This window comes from Mustela nivalis, assembly GCF_964662115.1.
Source record: "Mustela nivalis genome assembly, chromosome: 6".
NCBI classification, from domain to species: Eukaryota; Metazoa; Chordata; class Mammalia; order Carnivora; family Mustelidae; genus Mustela; species Mustela nivalis.
In genome coordinates, this window is record NC_139025.1 from 36,445,826 (window position 1) to 36,467,330 (window position 21,505).

General features: G+C 46.5%; 2 protein-coding genes across 12 annotated transcripts in view; one reads left to right on the plus strand and one right to left on the minus strand.

The window, feature by feature from the left end:
- The window catches only part of ESR2 (estrogen receptor 2), a 71,245-nt gene extending 56,119 nt beyond the window's left edge, over nt 1–15,126 (plus strand). Inside the window, exons 8-9 of the mRNA XM_082734166.1 lie at nt 7,933–8,113; nt 9,950–15,126. Of these exons, the coding sequence (XP_082590292.1) occupies nt 7,933–8,113; nt 9,950–10,136 (368 nt within the window). The 3' untranslated portion in view covers nt 10,137–15,126. The remainder of the gene's footprint in view (nt 1–7,932; nt 8,114–9,949) is intronic.
- A 2,215-nt stretch (nt 15,127–17,341) lies between these two features.
- SYNE2 (spectrin repeat containing nuclear envelope protein 2) overlaps nt 17,342–21,505 on the minus strand; it is a 330,497-nt gene continuing 326,333 nt past the window's right edge. For 4 of the 11 annotated variants that reach the window (XM_082734132.1, XM_082734130.1, XM_082734127.1 and 1 more), the window contains 5 exons: nt 21,223–21,351; nt 20,133–20,324; nt 19,262–19,348; nt 18,726–18,775; nt 17,342–18,446 (listed from right to left, as the gene is read on the minus strand). In XM_082734132.1, the coding sequence (XP_082590258.1) occupies nt 18,224–18,446; nt 18,726–18,775; nt 19,262–19,348; nt 20,133–20,324; nt 21,223–21,351 (681 nt within the window). In that variant the 3' untranslated portion in view covers nt 17,342–18,223. Of the gene's footprint in view, nt 18,447–18,725; nt 18,776–19,261; nt 19,349–20,132; nt 20,325–21,222; nt 21,352–21,505 lie in introns of those variants that run through there. The other 7 variants (XM_082734133.1, XM_082734131.1, XM_082734129.1 and 4 more) reach the window with 4 other exon arrangements.

A 21,505-nucleotide genomic window follows, 5' to 3' on the forward strand; every position in this document is an offset into this window, starting at 1 on the left:
ATCTGAGATATTTACCGGCAGTCCTCTTTTTTGTGTGGGGTCTTTAACTGATTTTGGTATCAGGGTAATGCTTATAGAATGGATCTGGAAGTTTTCCTTCCTCTTCAATTTTCTTGGACTCATTTGAGAAGAATAGGTATTAAATCTTTTTAAAATGTTTGGTAGAATTTGCCTAGGAAGGTGTTTGGTCCTGGACTTTAGTTTGTTGGAAGTTTTTGGATTACTGATTTAATTTCATTGCTGGCAATCTGACAAAATCTTATACCCAAAAACTCTATCTTATACTGCCAAAAACTCTAAACAAACTATGAATACAGGGAAACTCCCTTAACCTAATAAAAATATTTATGAAAAAGTTACAGCTAATATTATACTTAATCATAATCAGGAACAAGGCAAGAATGGTTACCTAACTAATTCTATTTAACATTTTACTAGAAATTCCACCCCATGCAATAAGGTAAGACAAGAGATAACAGGCATCCAGATTGCAAAGGTGGAAGTAAACCTCTGAAAACATCCTAATTGATGTAGTTGATCCCAAGGAGTCGACAAAAAATGAGTTTAGTAATGTTGTAGGATAAAAGGGCAATATATAAAAGTCAATTGTATTCTTACATGACAGCAATGAACAAATGATAATTGAAATTAATATCAATACTATTTATAATAGCATTAGAATTATAAAACTTAGGAATAAAATTGACAAAATGTGTGAGACTGAAAATTCAAGATATTTCTGAGAGAAATTAAAGAATTTTTAAATAAATGGAGAGATATGTTAATGAGCTAGAAGGTTCATTGTTGGTAAGAGCTCAGTCCTCCCTCAAAATGACCTTTAGATTCAATTTGATTCTGGTAAAAATCTCAGGCTTTTTTGGGTAGAAGTTGATAAACAGATTCTTTTTTTTTTTTTTGATAAACAGATTCTTAAATTCATAAGGAAATATAATGCACCTAGAATAGCTAAAACAACTTTGAAAAAGAACTGAGTTGGATGACTTATCCTACTGGACTTCAAGATTTAGTCTAAAGCCATAGTAATCAAAACAACATGTATTGACATGTATAGATCACTGGAACGGGATAGAGTCCAGAAATAGAGCCACACAAGAAGCAGTTTTTTACAGTGTCAAGGTAGTGGGGAAAGAACGATCTTTTCACTAAATGGTGCTTAAACTAAAATAGGCAAATGATTGAATGGATATATCAGCAAAGAAGATACAGTGATGGCAAATAATTACATGAAATGCAAAAATTATTCATTAGAGAAATTAAAATTAAAACACAATGAAAAACCATACACAATAGACTGGCTAAAATTAAAAAGACTAATCATATCCAGAGTTTGGGAGGATGTGGAGTAAGGAGAGCTCTCATACATTACTGGGTTGGGGGGATATAAACTGGTACTCCTATTTTGAGGGGATGTACAACTATTTGAAAACTGATTAGCATTTTCTTAAATAGTTAAGTGTACCTGTACCTGGTGACCCATTTGTTCCACTTCTTGGTATTTACTGAAGAGAGATGAAGGCATATGTTCATACAAGAACTTGTACGCAGATGTTCATAGCAACTCTATTTGTAATAGCACCAAACTGGTAACAAACCAAATACCCACCAAATGGTGAGAGGATAAACCCAAACTGTGATATACCCGTAGAGCAGAACACTGCTCAGCAATAAAAAGCATTGAACTACCAATAGATAACATGTAACATTAGGAATCTTAAAGTAACGGTGCTGAATGAAAGAAGATGAAAAAGCATACATACTATAAGATCTCATTTACATAAAATTTTGGAAAAAGCAGATTATAGTAGGAACAGATTTGTGGTTGCCAGGGGATGGGATGGAGTTGGGAGAGATGGAGGAATAATAGATTACTCAGGGTCGTGACAGAACTTTTGGGGGTGATGAATGTGTTCACTATCTTGATTACACTTAGGGTTTTATGATGTCTGTGTGTACATAAATGCATATCAAAACTAATAAAATCGTACCCATTAAATATGTGCAGGTGATTGTAGGTCAGTTATACCTCAACAAATCTGGAAACAATATAATGAAAACAAAACAGAAAAAGAAAGATGAAGGGAGCACAGATTGCGGCCAGAGTACAAAAGACATACCGTCCAGCAAGGACCATATCTAGCACAGGGTGGGGGCCCCGGGGCTGAGGGTCGTGAGAAGAGAAATGGAGTAGGTTTCTTAGAGTCAGAAGGCTGTGGATGTTCTCTGTCCCATATTGAGAGAGCAGGGTCTCTGAGGGCTGCTACCTGCTGCTGGCAGCTTTTCTTGCTGCACTAGGTAAGTGTTGGGCTGTCTGGAGACGACAGTCTCCTTAGTAGGTTGGTCTCTTGTTTTCCTGTGTAAGCAATGAGCTCAGGTTGGGATTATAGCGTCAGTTAGGTCTGCCCTGGTATCAGCATACTAGGTGGCCAGGTCAGGGTTAGTAGTTACGTGTATGTGTATGTATGTATGTATAAACTTGTATATACATTAATATATATATATACACACATGAATTTTTTTTTTTTAAAGATTTTATTTATTTATTTGACAGAGAGAGATCACAAGTAGGCAGAGAGGCAGGCAGAGAGAGAGAGAGGAGGAAGCAGACTCCCTGCTGAGCAGAGAGCCCGATGCGGGACTCGATCCCAGGACCCTGAGATCATGACCTGAGCCAAAGGCAGCGGCTTAACCCACTGAGCCACCCAGGCACCCCACACATGAATTTTTTTATGGCCAAGATTATTTTTAACAGAACTATGAGGCACGGGGGTATAGCTCAGTGGTAGAGCATTTGACTGCAAAACTATGAGGCATAATTAATCTACAATAAATTGTACCTGTTTAAAGCATATGATTTTATGCGTTTGGACGTTTATATATATATGCCCCTAAAAGCATGGCCGCAATCAAGATAGTGAATGCATCTGTCACACGCAAAAGCTTCCTATGCCTCTGCATAACTTCTTCCTTCTACACTTCCTCCCCCTGTCCAATTCTGTGCAGCCCCCAATAGAATTTGTCATTACAGATTTAGTTTGCATTTTAAAAAATTTTATTTATGGGCACCTGGGTGGCTCAGTGGGTTAAAAAATTTTATTTAAATGTAATTTAGGGTGATCAACCATTTAGATTTGCCTGGGACTGAGGAGTTTTCTAGAATGCGGGATCCTCAGTCATGCTAACAGGTGTGTGATGGTGTATTATTGTGGTTTGTTAGTATTTTTGTAATAACTAATGCTATGCATTTTTTTTTCATGTGCTTGTTTGTGGTCTGTATAGCTTTGGAGAAGTATCTGTTGAAATCACCCATTTTTAATGGGATATTTGTCTTTTTATTGAGGTACAGTTGACATAAAATAGTTGTTTCAGGTGTAGGTAGTTACGTTTGGTTTTTTTTTTTTTGAAGATTTTATTTATTTGAGAGAGAGAGTGCATGCAAGAGCGTGTGCGCAAGAGCATGAGCAGGGGGAGGGGTAGAGGGAGAAGCAGACTCCCTGCAGAGCAGGGAGCCTGATGTGGAGCTCAGTTCCAAGACCTGGAGATTATGACCCGAGCGGAAGGCAGATGCCCTGGTAGTTACATTTTATTTTATTTTATTTTTTATTTTTATTTTTTTTAAAGATTTTATTTATTTATTTGACAGAGAGAGATCACAAGTAGGCAGAGAGGCAGGCAGAGAGAGAGAGAAGCAGACTCCCTGCTGAGCAGAGAGCCCGATGCGGGACTTGATCCCAGGACCCTGAGATCATGACCTGAGCCGAAGGCAGCGGCTTAATCCACTGAGCCACCCAGGCGCCCCTGGTAGTTACATTTTAAATAGCTGCATACTTTAGGGTTATTTATCTCCTATAATAGTGCATATAATATGGGATGAATATTAATATTTTTATCCAATTTCAATTTAGTAAATATTTATTTAGTTTTTGTATGTGCCAGTGACTTCTAAATGATAAAAATGTCGAAGTGAACTAAATAACATTCTTTTGGTCTAGAATAGGGGTATTCACTATAATATCCAAACTAAGAGTAGTGGGACTAGCCATCTTATCACCAGAAATCTAAAAAAACTGAATAAGTCTTCTGTTGGACCGAGTCTAGGATATAGAGTGGGATCAATCCACAGATAGTTTTAAAAAATATTTAAAATTAGGAATAGGTCTATTTATCTAAACAATTTTCAGGCTTAAAGAGGATCAGACTTTTTGTTCAATGAAAGAAATAGGGGCTTAGAACCGGGCAATCCTCTTTGACATGAAGATGATGGACACAGCAGTTCAAGCCCTGGTTCACTCTGAGTTTTGGGGAGAGTCCCGGTGAAGTCGGCTGGTGGAAGGCAGAGGCACAAACGGGACACACAGAAGGGTGCGGAAGAGGCCAGACGGGGGCCTTTCTATTGATCGAGAACGTGGGGCCCGAGCATTGTGAACGCCGGCCTGCTGGTTTCAGATCATGGGCACTTCCCAGATGCCAGCCTGTTCTTAGGGAGCTGGGGTCGGAGATGGTGATAGAGGGATGGGTCACGGCTAGAGGTGCCTTTCCTTAAAGGAAATAAACAAACATGACGTGTGCCTCCTAAAAACCAAACATTTTTCCTTCGGTTAGTATTCTGGGGTCTTTATTAAACACTTTAGATTTTCTGATTTATTTCCCTTCAGGATATCTTCATCCTTTGAGCATAGCACGTGGCAGATCTTGGGGGCGTTGCCCCCCACGCCCGCCGTGTGCTGCTCAGAATGTCCGCAGGTGGGTTGGTAAGAGGAACACACAGCTGTTCCCAGGCGATAAGGAGGAGAGATTATGTCTTGTTTTTATTTTACTTTCTTTGGTCTGTTGGGGCATGGTGCCAAGATCTCGCCTTTGATGCTGTGCTTCTTTAGTTTCATGAAAAGGAGTTTAATTTTGTTCTGGAATAAGTCATAATGTTTTTACTTTGGGTGGGTTAGAGGAGATTGATTTTTGTTCCCTGTGTGACTGGGCAATGAGCATCCTAGAGGGAGGGGCTTTGTGTCCTGTCTCCTGCCTCTGCCAGAGCCCGCTACTTAACAGTTACTCTGTAAACACATGTTTGGTGAGCCCAAGGGTGTGTGAACGCCCAAAGTACAGGCCTGGCACTGCTAACCGAAGAGACAGCAAAATGGATATTTTTCAGCCCACTTCCCTCCCAGGATGGTTTTAAATAGGTTAGTCTTTTTGGATATAAAAGCATTTGCCATATCTAAAATTGATACAGCCCTTCCAAAACTTGGCTGACACCTGTCCCTAGATTCCTTGTTAGTAATTGGCAATGATGGTCTTTTTTAGAGCTGTACTGCCCCTACAGCCTGTAGAAGACCCAGGGTGTGCCCTTGGCAATGGGTACTCCTTTATGAGGAGGAAATCTCATACTATACAGTTCACCTATTTGAAATGTACAATTCAGTGGATTTTAGTGTATCCATAGACTTAGGTACCCATTATCACAACCAGTTTTAAAGCACTTTCATCACCCCAAAAGAAAACCTGTACTCATTAGCTATCACTACCTAATTTTGGTCTCACCCTCACTCCTAGGAAGCCAGTCATCTCTTTTTTGTCTGTATAGATTTGCCTATTCCAGATAGGCCCAATACATGGAATCCTACAAAACATGGCCCTTTGTAACCGGCGTCTTTCACTTGGCATCAGGTTTTCAAGGTTCACCCATGTTGTAGCATGAACAAAACACAAACAAGTATTTTGTTCTTTTTTTGGCTGAGTGGTATTCCGCTGTATGGATATACCACATTTCGTCTATCCATTTCTTAGCTAATGGACGCTTGGTTTGTTTCCACTTTAAGGCTATCGTGTGTGATATTGCTATGAACACTTGTATCCTAGCTGAGTATTTATTTTTACTTTTTTACTTTGTCACTTTGCATTGACACAAGTACTGGTAGACTGTTTTAACTCCTTTTCGAATCCAAAAACATATTTAAGACAGGAGACATCCGTGGAGCACACATCCTGTAGCAGAGCAGACTGGAACAGGCATGTTGATCATTTCCATTATGATGGCGTGATTGGCTACAACGACACAAATATCAGAACCCGAGTGAATTCAGCCTAATTCTCCCATTTGTGGGTATTTATTCCCTGCCAGCCATCGCACTAGGTAATGAGGATATAAGGATAAGCAGACAGGGTTTGTGCTCTCAAAGTTCTTCTGTCCGGTGTCTCTCAGGGTTGGGAAGGTGGCCCCGGGCTGTGTACAAAGGGATCCAGGATCCGGGACAACAGGGTGCCTCTGTTGGGGGGGCATGGGCACCATCAGAGCTTCAGAGAATCCAAGGTAGACTTAGGGTGGGGTGATAGGCAGGGCAGGGAAGCTTCCAGAAGGAAAGTCACCACCAGGCTGAGCTCTAAAGGAGGAGTGCATGTAGCTAAGAGAGGGGAGGGTGGAGAGGAGGAGGAGGGGGAGAGAGATCCTAAGTAGAGAGCTCAGCATGTTCTGTATGCCATGTGCTCTGGAGTTGAAAGTGGGGTTCAAGGTGAGGTGTGGTGGGAAATGAGGATGAAAAGAGCAGAGGCAGGCCTGGTACCCTTGAAAGCTGCACCAGATGGTTTGGACTTGGGCCCAAGAGCTGGGAAGGGAGTCACATGAGCAGGTCTGCATTTTGGCTGCTCAGAAGAGGATGCACTGGGTCAAGGGTGGGGCTTGTTTCCCCTGTGGGGGCAGAGCAGGGGACCTGCTGTGGCGTTCAGTGGAAGTTTGGAGGTTGTAGGGGGTGGCTAGCAAGAGTCACTGGAGAACAAGGTGAGCAGGGAGTTAGGGAAGCAGTTGTGGGCTGTTGTAGGAAGCTGACTATTTGAAGTCTGCATAGTCTGACATTGTGGAGGGACATGGCCCCGGGGACGTGGGGAGACCGACACTTGCATAATTGTGCTTCAGGATGTCATTTGCCTCAACTGAACTGTACTGAATTGAATTATCTTAATTGAACTGCAAGTGCCAATAAAAATAGAACAAAAACGGCCCCAAGCCATGGATATGGGTGATGGTGCTAGTCCTCATGATCTTTCTAGCCCACAGCCAGCAGCTTCCCTGAGGATTTCACAGAGTTCCCCTTTATTCTTACTCTGAAAAGGAAAGCCTAGTAGAGAAGCTAATTATTTCCAGAATAGCTTCCAGAATGGGAGGAGTTGGAGTGGGAGGTGGGGGCAAGATGATTGACCCAAGCTGTTAGTTTGCAAGCCTCTAGGCTACAGGATCTCTGAGCCTAGAGTCCAGGGGGAATTAAACACAGAGCAGGGCCGGCAGGATAAGGGAAGCACCCTCCCTCTTGTGCTGGTTTTGGGAACCTCGGAAACCTGTGCCTGCACACTTTGCTCAATGAGGAGCTGCACTCAAAAGAGCTGGGAAACTGGTCTGGGGCAGGGAACTAGAGATGGTCTTCTGCCCCAGCAAGGTGCCGCTCGAGGTGTGATGCCATGGGCCTGGCCACGGGCTCAGTCTGTCTGCACAGGGCCCAGGCAGGCTGGATGGTCCTGGTCTTTTGTCTATTTAACTCCCCTCAGATGAGGGACCCTCCTGGTGGGGAAGGGTAGGATTGATCTCACTTTCTCATCACCTCTGTCTGTGTATTTGTTGCTACTGCTGAGACACACCAGGTTAATGGTCTCAGGCCACTAGATTTCTGCTCCGAAAGGCCACAGTTGTGGGCCAGTGGTGTTCTGAGAGACCAGTTGACTGGTCCTCATCCATCTGGGCTTGGCAACGGGGCTGAGTCTTGGGGGAAGGACATCACAGGCCAGTGATATCACCACACATGCAAATACCAAAACAACCGAGATCAGTCTGGCCCCCTTTCTGGAGAACGTAGCCATGCTTCCCGGCTGAGCCCCTGACTTCCATTTCCTTGTCTCAGAGTGGTGACTTGTGGCTGTCACTCTGTCCAGGTATGTACCCTTTGGCCGCAGCAAGCCAGGAGGCTGAGAGCAGCCGGAAGCTGACTCACCTGCTGAATGCGGTGACCGACGCTCTGGTCTGGGTGATTGCCAAGAGCGGGATTCCCTCCCAGCAGCAGCCCGTGCGCCTGGCTAACCTCCTGATGCTCCTCTCTCACGTTCGACACGCCAGGTACCGTCCCTGGGGGGCTGCTCCGCTGGGGGTGTGGGAGGTGGGCTGGGGTGTGGGGGCGTGCCTGTGTCCTGCAAAGGCCCAAGAGCTTTGGGGAAAGTGTTTGCAGGTTTGAGAGTGACAAGGTAGAATTTTGACCTCTAAAGGAAAATAAACCTCTGAAAGGGAAGGAGGGGAGCGTTCTTCATCAGCGCACACAGCTGTGGCCAGAGGTCAGCTGCCACTCCCCCTGCTTCTGCTCTGTCTCTGTCTGCCAAGTAAATAAAATCTCGGGAAAAAAAAAGTAGTCCATGGGCGCCTGGGTGGCTCAGCGGGGTTCTGGGATTGAGTCCTGCATCGGGGGTGGGGGGGGGGTCTCTGCTCAGCAGGGAGCCTGCTTCCCCCTCTCTCTCTGCCTGCCTCTCTGCCCAGCATCAGGACGTTAATAATGAGATCTGAGGGAACTGGGGAGGCCCACGGGTTTCGGGAGGCCAGGATGTGAGGAGGGTGCATTCAGTGTATGCTGATGGAGGGGACGGGTGTAGCACGATGCCTCTGTGCTGATTTAGAGATGCTCTGCTGGGTGCTTGATGGCTCCTGGGAGGAGGGCAGCCCTGCCCTGGGGCTGGCACAGGGGAGTGAGGACAGAAGGTCATTGCTACCCAAGGGGGAGGAAGAGTCTCGAGGCTGTGGAGAAGGACAGTATAACTCAAGAGTTATAACAGGGGAGGAAATGAAGCATTGTCCGCCTTGTTTCCTCCTGAATGATTACTGACATAGAACCGTCTGCAGAACAGATAGAGTCCACTCTCATTAGTCACAGTCTTTATTTGCAAATTGGACTATTTTTTTTTAAGATTTTATTTATTTGACAGAAAGATCACAAGCAGGCAGAGGAAAGGGGAGAAGCAGACTCCCTGCGGAGCAGGGAGCCAGGTGCTGGACTTGATCCCAGGACCCTGAGATCATGACTTGAGCCTAAGGCAGACACTTAACTGACTTAAGCCACCCAGGTACTCTGCAAATTTGACTACTTTAAAAAATTTATTTGTAACCCCTGAATCCATATTTAGTGGCATTTCTGTGGTCCTTCAAGGATAAGCTCAGGGTGGCAAAAAATCTGAGTTGCCCACACTTACATTCCCAACTGAGGTCAAGCAAGGGGACCCTTTTGTTCTTGTTCTGGCTCTCGTACTACAAAGAAATGTCCTTCTCGTGGTCTAGTTAGTGCCATGTTTTTGCATTTTTGTGCTTTTTGTTGGTGAGTCCACAGTCTGTAAATGGCCCCCAAGCATAGTGCTGAAGCTCAGTGTTTCTAAGCGCAAGAAAGCTATGATGTGCCTTATGGAGAAAATAAGCGTGTTGGGTAAGCTCTGTTCACACGTGAGCTGTGGTAGCATCGGCTGTGAGTTAAATGTTAATGAAGCAACAATTCATGTTAAATAAGGTGTCCTTAAACAAAAACATAGGTACACCAAGCTTCGGTATTAACCAGATGATGAAAATGTTGGGACCAGAGCCTTGGGCACATAATCCTGCATTTCCTGCAGAAGCAATGTATTTGCTAATTCAGTGTTAGTGGAACTATGTAGAACACAGCTACTGTGCACCATGAGAATTCCTGGCACTGTGCCAGGTGCTGTCAGGCCCCTGTGGGTGGGTGGTGATAGGATTCTAAGGTCCTGCCCGTAAGCGTAGATGACTGAAGGAGCCAGAGGCGAGAACCCTAGAAGAAATGGCTGGGGGAGGTCTAGGGGGTGGAGGGTAGACCGGCTTTGTTGGGGAGAGCTGGGGAAGATCTTGACGTTCCCACGGCTGCCTCCCAGGAAGGACTCTCGGCATCTTTTTGTCCTCCAGTAACAAGGGCATGGAACACCTGCTCAACATGAAATGCAAAAACGTGGTCCCAGTCTACGACCTGCTGCTGGAGATGCTGAACGCCCACACGCTTCGCGGGCACAAGTCCTCGCTTGCTGGGGCCGAGTGCAGCGCAGCAGAGGAGAGTAAGAGCAGGGAGGGCTCCCAGAAGCACCCGTCCCAGTGATGCCCAGTCTGAGGCCAACAGGCCACAGAGGAGGTCAGAGGCTGAAGCGTGACCTCCAGTGCAAACCGTGAGCTCTGTCTGGGATGGGCAGGCTTCGTCGTCTCGCTCGTGTGGTCCCTCCTTTGGTTATGGCAGGCCCAGCTGGGCACCATCCTGCACCCGAATGCCCCGCTTCCCAGAGTCGGGTGAGAAAGCCGCAGTGTTCCCTGGTTCCGGGGGCGGGGGGATGTTCCAATGCTGACGTCACCTCTTGCTCAGCCTCTTAGGATCTCAGTGTGGTCCTTTCTTACTTCTCATCTCCCTTCTGCCCCTCTGGAAAACATCTTAAAGGTTTGGGACTGAATGGTGGAAATCCGCTGTGCAAGGTGTATAGAGTGGGGAGACGCCGGGGCCCTTATGGAAGTGGACTAACCTTTATGGGGCAGCCTGACCTGCCCTTACACACAGACCTCCGTTTGCTCTCTTCAGGGCCACTGGATGGTAGGATGGAAAACCGTGGCAGTGAATGAACTAGTTCCACACACTTATGTCACAGGCCTGTGAGGACTGAGGTCACGTATCGCTATTACTGTGGAAGGCTGGAGGGATCGTGACCTGGGGAGCCAGTGGTCGGGCTGGGAGGTGAGCCACACCCTTCCCCCAGACCTTGCTGCCATCTCCATAGGGTTTTATTCCTCTTGATATGCATTCATCGAGCCTACTCATTATTTGGGGTGCATTTATGTGTTTGATCACTTTTATGGAGGATTGTGGAGATTTAAATCTCTGTCCCTTCCTTAAAACTCCCATCCCAAGGAGCTCAGTGTGTGCTGGAGAAAGGCCCAGCATTTGCAGGAACGGGTTTCTCCTGTGAGTCTGGGTCACAGCTATGCTGTGGGGCAGCCACAAGTGCCACATCAGCCATCCAGATGGGGACATGTCAGGCTGTGTAGACTTGGTAAGCATATCACTTTAAGGAGACCTGGTTTGTGAATTCTACTTTAAAAAATATCTAGGGATAGTTATTTATAGCAAGAAAGAATTCTTTTGCACCGTAGTGCTCTTTTAAACTATTTTCTTATCGGAACATTTTTATGACGAGCTGGGTGAAATGGAAACTTCATAGAAGAATATTCGTTTCTATTCCAAGTGGGACATAGGACAAGATGATCAAGCACGTCTGGAATTACAATTTTAACTCACTTTTAAAACACTGAAATCTTCAGGAACATAGTGAATGCACTAAAGGGTTACATCTATACCTTGGCAGTGAGTGGTTACATACATGTTTTGATTTTTGTGATGATGTTTTGAAAAACTACCTTGTGATCGATGAAACTCATTCTCTTTTTTAAAATGGGTTTACTTGGGCGGGCACATTCTGTATTTATTAAGTCATCAGGAAGATTAAATTCGATGTTATGAAGGTTGGTTTCTGCTAGGGAGTCCTTAAATAATTCTTAGTTTTGGTATCGGTGCAGATTTACTACAAGTTGAGCAGAGCTGTCTCAGAAACACTTGGACACAGACCTAAGGAGCACACACATTGTCTGTATTCTGAGTTGGTCTGAAATGATTCCTCACGGTTCAGTGTTGCAGCCTAGGTGAAACTCGGTGCAGAACGTATGCGTTGCATTTTACAGGAGCCGGGGAACATCCAGAAGGTCGATTTTCTCTCTTTCTGGCCAGCCTAGACCCGCACCCCAACAAACTTAAGTTACAAGGCTGGAGAACAGGAAGTGGGAGGCAAGGGAAGCCATCTTGAACAAGTATCTGCTGGTGAAATTCTCTTAGTTATACTTACAAGGAGATTACCAGAACGAGGTCTAAGCCACTGCCACAGTGGCTGATAGGGACTGATGTATTTTAGGTTGGAATTTGATGCCCACAGTAGAGACCAGATTGGTCTCAGGGGGCGAAGCAGCTTTCCATACCAAATCCTGTGCTTGCCTGGGCTGGTGCGTGTGCTAGTGAGCTCTTCTAGGGCCCACTGCTCGTTTCCTAGTTATTCCTGCACGCTTTGTGAGGCTGCCTGCTTCCCTGCATTTGGAGTTAGCCCATGAGGGGGCTGTTAATACTTTAGGTCATTTCTTCTTGGCTCAGACTGCCACAGTGGCGTGCTGGGGATAGAGGTCAGTCCAGCCTTGGTTGGGGGTGGGGGGGCTTCGGGGCAAGGCTGTCTCTTAGAACTGGGGTCTGGGCCAAGGAGGCAGTTGAGATAACACGGTCTATAGCTGAAAGGTGTTCTTCCTTTTGTTTTGAATAGTGTAGGGCCCATTCCTCCTCGCAGATGGGAGTGTTTTCAACCCCTGGGCCCATCTGTTCCAAACTGTCCTCTAAAGCAGACACCAGTGTGTAGCCAGTCTGCTGTTTTTATATGTTTTTCATAAATCCTCAGTATCCATTTTAAAGATTAATAATGTCTCCTAAACAGTGCTTTCTTTTAAATGTCTTCTGTTTTGTGTGTGTGTGGGGGGGTATCCACACCCCGTCCTATGGACAACTTAAAATTCTGCCATAGCCTAGCAACGAGGACTTCATTGTTTTCAAGATCAGTTTTTAAAAGGAATGAACAAAGGGAATAGGACCTGACAACTGTAAACAGGAAATAACTTGAGTATGGGTGGGGGGAACACTTTGTGTATTACGGAAAAGTGAGCCTCAGCTTTGCCTCAGACTCAGATAATTCCTCCATTTTGATCTGCGAGTTATTGTTTAATGTGAGAAAACTTATTTTTGGGAGATGAAATGAGATTTGGGGTTAATTCCAAAAACACAACTGTCTTATATGGGATCATGTGGATACATCTTAATGAAACAATTAACATGATACATCTTAATGAAACAATTAACATGGAGTATTCTTAACACAGATCACATTAGAACAGAATGTTCAGATTCCTGAGGGGGGCGCTAGCAATCCCTAAAAAGAGGACCAGGGTGGGCGAGCTGGGCCTGCAGTGAGTTTTCAGGCATCGTCCTCACTGCCCCCTCCTTACCCTCCCTCCAGCCCCTCTGTGTGGCCTCAGGCCTGTCACACGGTCCGCTGGGACCAACTACAGAGGACTTGACCCTAAAATAATTTTGAAGAGATTTTTCTTAAAAACGTGAGGTGGGAACATAAATCTGGAGGGCCTCAACTGTATTAAGAACAAAACAAGACAAAGTCGACACAGGCTCTGGGAGGGAGACGGTCTCTCCCTGAATTATCTCACCTGCCAGCTTGGCTAGGAGGGCAATCACTCCAGATTTCAGTAAAAATAAATCAGTTACCACTTCTTGGCAGAGCTACTTATATATTCATATATATAAGCTAGGATGAAGCAATTCTAGAATGTTCCAGCATGTGAAACCAGTTTGGTCGTTACTTAAATCTGCTAAGGAGCTTACACATACAGACACCTTTCCAAATTCAAGGTGGACTTTCTGCGTCTAGGTCTATTTTGATACACGGCATTTTTTTTTTATTAAGTAAGATTTGACACATTTCTTTAAGCTGCTAGAAACCTTTTAGAACACATTAGAAAGACTATGTGAAGGAAAGGATAAAAATATACCATTTAGCACCTAAAAATATCTGTGTGCCACTTACTGTGTGTCAGACACAGTTCTCAAGGCCTCATACTTTCACATTTAATAGTAATTACAGTGATCCTAACTTTCTGGTTGTGGAAACCGGAGTATAAGCGAACTTGCCCAGGGTCCCACAGGGAAGTGAGTGACAGAGCTGAGCAGAGACTGAGTTCTAGTGCTTAAGATAATCCTGCAGCTGAGTTTAACACAAAACTGAAAAGAGATTCTTAGACCACAGAACGCACGCATCAGTTGGCATCTGACACGCATGCCGCTCGGGCTTCTGTGGGGTCCTCCCAATTTGCACAACACTCTAGATACAGTGACAGCCTACAAACCTGATGCAGAAGTTCAATCTCATCTTGGATACATGTGTAGATTAAAGCCCAGAGGGGGCTTTGATCTGCTCGAGGTCGTGAAACTACTTACGGACAAACTCCGACAGGAAGTTAAGTCTTCTGCTGCCCGGCCGCCACTGTTCCTGCCACAGGACTTGCCTCCCTAAGTCGGCTGCTGGAGTTGAATCTCCATGCCTAACAGACTCGACCAGTTGCTTTCTACTGACCCCGTAGATCCTATCTTTTCTGCCAAGATGGGGGTCTGCATGAAATGTTATAGAACAGGCGGAAAGAAGTGAGTTCGATCGTTTCCGTCTTGCCATCCTGGGCTCATGAGCTAGCGGGGGGCACTCCGGTCATCTCGAGCCAGCGGGTGGCACTCCGGTCATCTCCTCATACCTGCTGTTGCTCTTCCCAAATGCACTGATGTGGAGTCCGCTCGTTGGACATTTCCCTGTGTAAAACGCGCACACCTTTTAGGTACTGATGCTTCCCTGTGGAGTAGTGTGAAACACATGCCCTTAATTCTTTATAGCTTCAAAGTTGCTGGACTTTGGGCTCGAGTGGCAGCTCAAAGAAGTGCATTGTCTGCGATATGTGATCTTCTAATCCTTCTGTTGTTTTGGAGTCAAGGATCCTTGTTTTTTGAGTTCTAAAGGATCCTATTCACTTATGAGGCCAGTGGCTGTGAGGTGCTCGGAGGGCTTCCTTTATGGGAAGGGCAGAGGTCTGCTAAGGCCAGCCCAGAGCAGCTCCTGCTAACAGCACAGTCTACAGTGCTGTGCTTGTGCTTCTGTGCTAGGTGTCTCAATGCAACGACTCGTGGTTCTGTAATGTGATGATTCGGTGGTCCCATGGACCTTGGAGCCTGCTGGTGGCTCTCCCTTGTTTTTTCAGGTGAATGCTTTGTGCTACAAAGCAGGCTTGTGTATCTGGGTCTTTACAAATGAATGTTTGCTGTTGTGTGAAAGGACGTTTTGAGGTCTGCTTTCCATTCCTTCCAGGTACTGCTTTTCCTCCACTGTGTCCCCTTAATATTTATGGAACTGTTGTGGAAAGAAGTTTAATGTGACAAAAGCTAAATAAAGTGTTTTTCATAACTGTGGCTTTAAAAATGTATTTGTTGGGAATCTAAGAACTTGTAATAACTAGGCTAAGTAGTCAGTGTTCCCATTGTATTCTGAATTCTATTCTATTCTAGGTATGCAGCACCCTTTAAGAATTTGGTGAAAACCATGAACACTCTTCCTGGAAAAAGGTACATAAACACAAATATGCTTGACTATATAATTCAAGAGGATTAGGAATCTGTCTTAATCTGCCAAAGCCTATTTTTTTTTTTTTTTTTTTTTTAGATTTTATTTATGTGAGAGAGTATGTGCAAGCAGAGGGAGGGGCAGAGGGAGAGAGAACACAGACTCGGCACTCAGTGCAGAGCCTGATGTGGGGCTTGAACCTGTGACCAGATCATGACCTGTATCAAAATCAAGAGATGGACGCTTAACCAACTGAGCCACCCAGATGCCCCACAGACTTTTTAAAAAGTAGCAGTTTAATCTTTGATCAGCTAATTTCACCCTTGTGATTAATGACCACAGGCACTATGTGTTCAAGTAAAAGCCAGCCCACACACATCAAAGTCCGGGTACGCATTACGTCAATTACTTGGGTGGATTTTCTGGAATGACCCCATTGAAGTCAGTCAGTATGACACCTGATCAGGGATGGGGAGAAAGGTCATTCATTCATATTGAAGCGATCTCGGGGCACCTGGGTGGCTCAGTTGGTTAAGCAGCTGCCTTCGGCTCAGGTCATGATCCCAGTGTCCTGGGATCGAGTCCCACATCGGGCTCCTTGCTCAGCAGGGAGCCTGCTTCTCCCTCTGTCTCTGCCTACCACTCTGTCTGCCTATGCTCGCTCTCTGTCTCTCTGACAAAAAAAAAAAAAAAAAAAAAAAAAAAAAAATCGAAGCGATCTAAATGCCAAGTGTCGTTTAAAACTTTCCCTCGCGTGTGGGAAATGGAAGATGCAAAGCCTCCTCAAAGTGTAAAACATAATCTCATAACAAGTGTCTGGGAATACACTGAGCTTTGAGTGAAAAAAGACCTGCTGGGGTAAGGGTAGGGTCTAGAAGCCTAAAAAAATCAAAAGACCTTTATCCTGAGAATGCATGTGCACAATCAGGCTTTAAAATACAGACCACCAGAGTGAAAGGTTTCCAGAACCATCACCTCCTTTGGACAGGAAGGAAGAGAAGGAGGGAGAGATTCTGCCTTTTACCTCTGTCAGAATTGGAACAAGGATCCTCTGACCAACTCGGTGACTCAGAAAAACAGCTGGGTGACATTGTTAATCCATGAAAAGAAATGAATTACTTTAAAGCATCAAAAGACTTTTTTTAAACTGCAAAATATCCTTTTCTGCCTATTGCTTTCATCAATTTGGTAAAGTGAAGACGGACTCCCTTCCACTGGTACCATTACATCAAGCCACTGGGGAACGGCACACGTCCTGGGGGTGTCTGACCCACAGAAGGGGCCGCCAGTGCTGGGAGTCTGGTCTTCATCTACAGCCAAGCCTCCCTGGCTTCCCCTGAGGTTTGTGCTTGGCTGAGAAAGAGGGGGGCATGGACTGAGGTGGCGGTTAGGACAGTGGTGTCTCCCAAGTGTCAAGAGATGCAGGTTAGGGGACCCCTGGGTGGCTCAGTGGGTTAAGCGTCTGCCTTCAGCTCAGGTCCTGATCTCAGGGTCCTGGGATGGAGCCCCACATTAGGCTCCCAGCTCAGAGGGGAGCCTGCTTCTATCTGCCCCTCTGCCTACTTGTGCTCTCTTGGTCAAATACATAAAATCTTAAAAAAAAAAAAAAAAAAATGCAGGTTAGGAGTAGTTAACCCAGGACCTGTTCAGTGACTTCTAATCACTTTGTTTTGGTGAGAAACAGATAATGGTACTGGAATCCTCTGGAAGGCAGGTGGTTCTGCCTGTAACATTTGTTAAAATCTGTTTGCTTTGGAGAGAGCTGGGAATAGAACAATCTGGGTGAACTCCTCCTTTCCTTTGTACCCACCTTCCCTGCCATGCTGCCCTCGCCACTCCCTACAGCAAGGGAGGGTCACACACTGTAAAATCGCCATGTCTACAAGTTGTGGGAATTTAGATCTCCTACGTTATCTTGTAACAAGTTAAATAAGTAGAATATAAAGCCTAGCTTAGAATTAGAACCCATAAATCCTCCTAAATATTTTTAAAGTAACTTTTGTTCTGTGGTAGATTGCGTAGAACATCTAATTTGTAATAGGATCCAATACAATAAAAGTATGGGTATTTTTTTTCTGTTTTAATGAGAAACATTTGAGTTGTACATACCACAAATAGCTTCAAGTTTCTGTAACAACCCCCCATGGCCGAACAGCCACACAACACCTGAAGCATCACTTTAAAGGTGAAGAAAAGTCTTATAAAATTAACTTAGAAAAACATCCCTATCAAGTAGTTTGGCATTTACTGTACATTAGTCAAAAGCTCAAGCTAAAATCTGATTTCTTAAAAATCGAAGTTTACATTATTCATACAGATTGGGCATCGTTAAAAAATATGCACAAATAACCACATCCATGCAATATAATTTCTTTAAAAATTTAAAGCAATATAAAAGAGCAGACCTAAGTACAGAACAAAACATTTTGGTTTATAACCTGCAGCTCCGGATTGCTAGCTGATCGCAGTGAAATTAATTCTAAACATATCAGATGTGATTGTTTCAATCAGCTGAGCGTGCACGTGAGTTTCCGAACCATTTCTAAGATGGAAGTGGCTTGTTTCTATAACAGGTGATGAATGCTGCTGTTCACTGAGCGTATTAGCTACATTTGAATAGTGTTTCACAAATAAATCAGAAGTCACAAAGTGCTTGGCTCTTCAGGAAACTGAAGACCCCGAGACCAATCAACTAGCTTTGCCAAACCATATGGGGCAACGGCTGCCCGGGCTCCCTGCCCACCAGGGACGAACATCCTTGGAAAGCTGCCCTGGGTCCCGAGAGCGCGCACTGCTCTCTCTGGCTGAGTCCGGCATCTGTAGCAGGTCCCTGGGCCAGGCCAACGCTGAGGGTCACTCACTGGTTGGCCTGGGGCCACGAGTCAGGCACCCGCAGGAACGCGTGGGGTGGTGGAGAGGTGCTGCGGGCCAGACGGGGCCTCTAGGTCGGGGGAGGCCCGTTGGTGTACCTCAGCATGGGGTAGAAGGACCTGGCAAAGTTGTTGGCCTGAGTGCAGCTGTAGTCCTCTTCGGAGAAGGGCAGCAGGCAGGCCAGGAGCAGCAGCAGGAGCAGCAGCAGCTGTAGGGGCAGCGCGGCCCTGATCACCCGTGACACGAAGGAGCGTTGTGGCCGGGAGCTGCTGGGGCCAGCGGGACCGGGCACCCTGCCAAAGGACGGCATGGAAAGCTGAGCGCACACTGACGGGAGGCAACCCCTCCGCCTGTTACCTGACCCCCTTGCGTCAAGACAGACCTCCAGGACCCGAAATTAAAGTGGGGCCCAGGATGGAGGTTTGGTCCCGGAAAGGCAGCCCAGCTCTTTCCAGACCAAAGAAAACAAAGTGGGTTTAGTCCAAAGACTTGGAACACGGGACAGGCAAGACTGGTGAGGGACGTGTGTGCGCGACAAGGGACTTGCTGCGGTGACTACAGGGCCCCCTCACCTGCTGTCCGTCTTGCTCTTGTCTGTTGTCATTCTCTCTGCTCCAAACTGCTGGATAAAAAGAATCCGGTTAGTAACGGAAGACCGTGAGTCCCGGCCAGGATAAAACCTCTTCCTTCTTAAATTATACCCCTTCCTTAGGTCCTCTCCCTGCCGAGATTTTGAGACCAGAGTGATCTCATGCGTGTGAGATTATACTGGACGAGGTAAGAAATGCTGGGAGTTTCACGTTCCCGTCTGTGGGTGGGTTGTTAATGGGGAAATCGGGGAGCCCGTTCAACGACACCATCAGGGCTCCCCTCTTTCACAACCTGCTCCCGTTCCAGTGAAGAGCAGCAGATAAGCCAGCCTTCCTGTTGGGGCAACATTCTTCCTCTGTACAGTCAGCCTCTCCGCTGCCCAGCAGGTTGAAGCGATCTGTGCTGTTGTGAAATGGGGGCTGGGGCCTTGGTGGGGGGCTCCCGTTCCTGTCACTGAACAATCACCAGTTACCAAGAAATTGCCAGCACAGTGCTCAGGACCAAGAGGGGCTCTCACCTTGGCTGGAGGAGCTGGTGTGGAGGCTGCTGGCGGCTGGTCTCCACCGTCCTCCTCGTCCAAGCTGGGCAGAGATGGATCTGGGTTCTGAAATGCACACCCCGAGGGCTCAGTTCAGAGGAACAGGAGGTTCTGAAGAGTCTCAAGAGCACAAAAACGTGCTTCGTGCAGACTCGACACTGCTCCACTCACCCCTCCCCACAGCCCCCATCCTTCTGGAAGAGGCAGCTCCTCTATCCCTCACCCCCCTGCTTTAACAGGGACTTCCGTAGACAAAAAGGAGCGCAGTAGGCATGTCAAGGCCAGCCACTGGCACTCAGCCCCCACAGCACACACTGGGGGACACGGAGTTTGGCTGCAGCGGGAGGGACAGGAGCAGCGGACTGTGCGGATGTAGTCAAATGGCCCTCAATACGCCAGAGCCGGAAGGGAACTCCAGCACGGAGGGGGCCGGCCTGCCCTCAGTCGGCCGGGGGGATGGTCTGGGTTAGTTTGGAGTCGGATCATGTTTTCAAGGAAGAACGCAGAAAAATGAGTGGTCAGAAGACAGGGAGCAGGACAGTGAAGAGGACTCCCACAACTGTTGGGCATGAAGGCAAGTCAGAAAGGACAGACGGACTGGGCGGCTTTTTCTTTCATATGCCGGCCACGTGACATGTGGGCACTAAGGTGTGGTCCTCCCCTTGCAAATGCCAGAAGGGTGTCAGAGAGCCTGTGTAACTTTTTAGGGCCGCCCAGCCAGGCAGGGGCAGGACTGAGACTCGGCTCCATGACGTGCTCACAGCCCACCCCCCAGCAAGGCTGTCGTACTGCCGCTCGTTCATCTCTGATCAAAGACATCTTTCCATTTAGAAGCCACGAGCGGACTCACCTGGCGTCCCTGCAGGGACATTAAGTCTTGGGACACTTGCTCAAGTAACTGTTTGAGCTTCTTCTCAATAACATGTACCTTCTCCTCAGCCTCGATATAGTCCTCTCCACGCCCCTTAACAAGAAGGCTGTCTGAAATCTCCCGTAAGGTATTTACTTGAGGTTGCCGTTCCCCGAGCTCCTTTTCCAGTCGCTAAAAACACAGAAAGGGTGTGAAATGGAAGGCCCCCTTTCGTTGGGGCCAGAGGAGGCTCTCTTAGTGCCCTGACATTCATTGGGGATGAATGACGGGTGGGGGCTGACTCCGGAACCTTCTACTGCTTCTGTGTGTGCCTGTGCGTGTCCTCAAGCCCAGCAGCCTTGAGGCAGCAGGTGGGTTACACCCTGCCCGTTTTCCATTCCTCCTCAGTCTGTAGACAACTGGATGGAGGAGTTCGAGGAAAGAAGTGAGGGTCACAACTGCTCAACAGTCACCCAGCGGCTGCAGTTGCCGTCTTGGGCAGCAGAGACGGACACTTCCTTCACTGCACCTTGTCTGTTGGGGAGCACTGCTCTGGAGAGCGGGGCTTTGCCAAGATTTTAGTAGGAGAATGTTTTTAAAATAAGGACCAGTACTTTACATTTATTTATACTTGAACCACGGACCAATTTATGAGTAAGAATGTCACCCGGTTAAATAAGTAAAATAAATATCAGAAAACACAATTACCCTCCAAGAAATAAGACTTTTCTATAGTGGATTCAGAAAACCCCTACAGCTCATGGTGTCTGTGGAGTCACTGAGCATAGTCTCCCCCTATGAGTCCTATTCCCAAAGGAGAAAGTAAAGCGGCTTTAAGTATCTGAGGATATTGCTAAACACCTAGACCCCCAATTCCCAAGATCTCGAAGACTTCCTGCTTTTGGCCATGCCTCTCCCTCCCTGCAAGTCATCCTGCTTCCTAACTATAAGGGGGTGCTCAGTAGATAGAACCTGAACGTGAGAACGCAACGCCACACTGGCATCGTTCCCAGGAACACTAGGTGAGGCTCCCCAAGTATGCACCTGACAGAGGCCAGGTCAGTGCAGAACCCCTTAGGAAGAAACTCACCATCAGCTCTTCCTGACATTCCAGGAGAACCTGGGGGTCTGCGTTTGGGTCTGTGACCTGAGCCTTCTGCCTCCGGCTCTCAGCACTCGCCAACCACAGTAACAGATCTTGACTCAACTGGTGGAAGTCCTTAAAAACACACACACACACACACACACACACACATCATAGTGTTGCCTTTTCTGTAAAGGACGGGGTACTGAGAAGCAGCTTGCTAGCTTGGGCCTTCATAGTATTTGCTCTTGTCACTGTCCAGTGAATAAAAGGGCCCCAAAACCGGGAA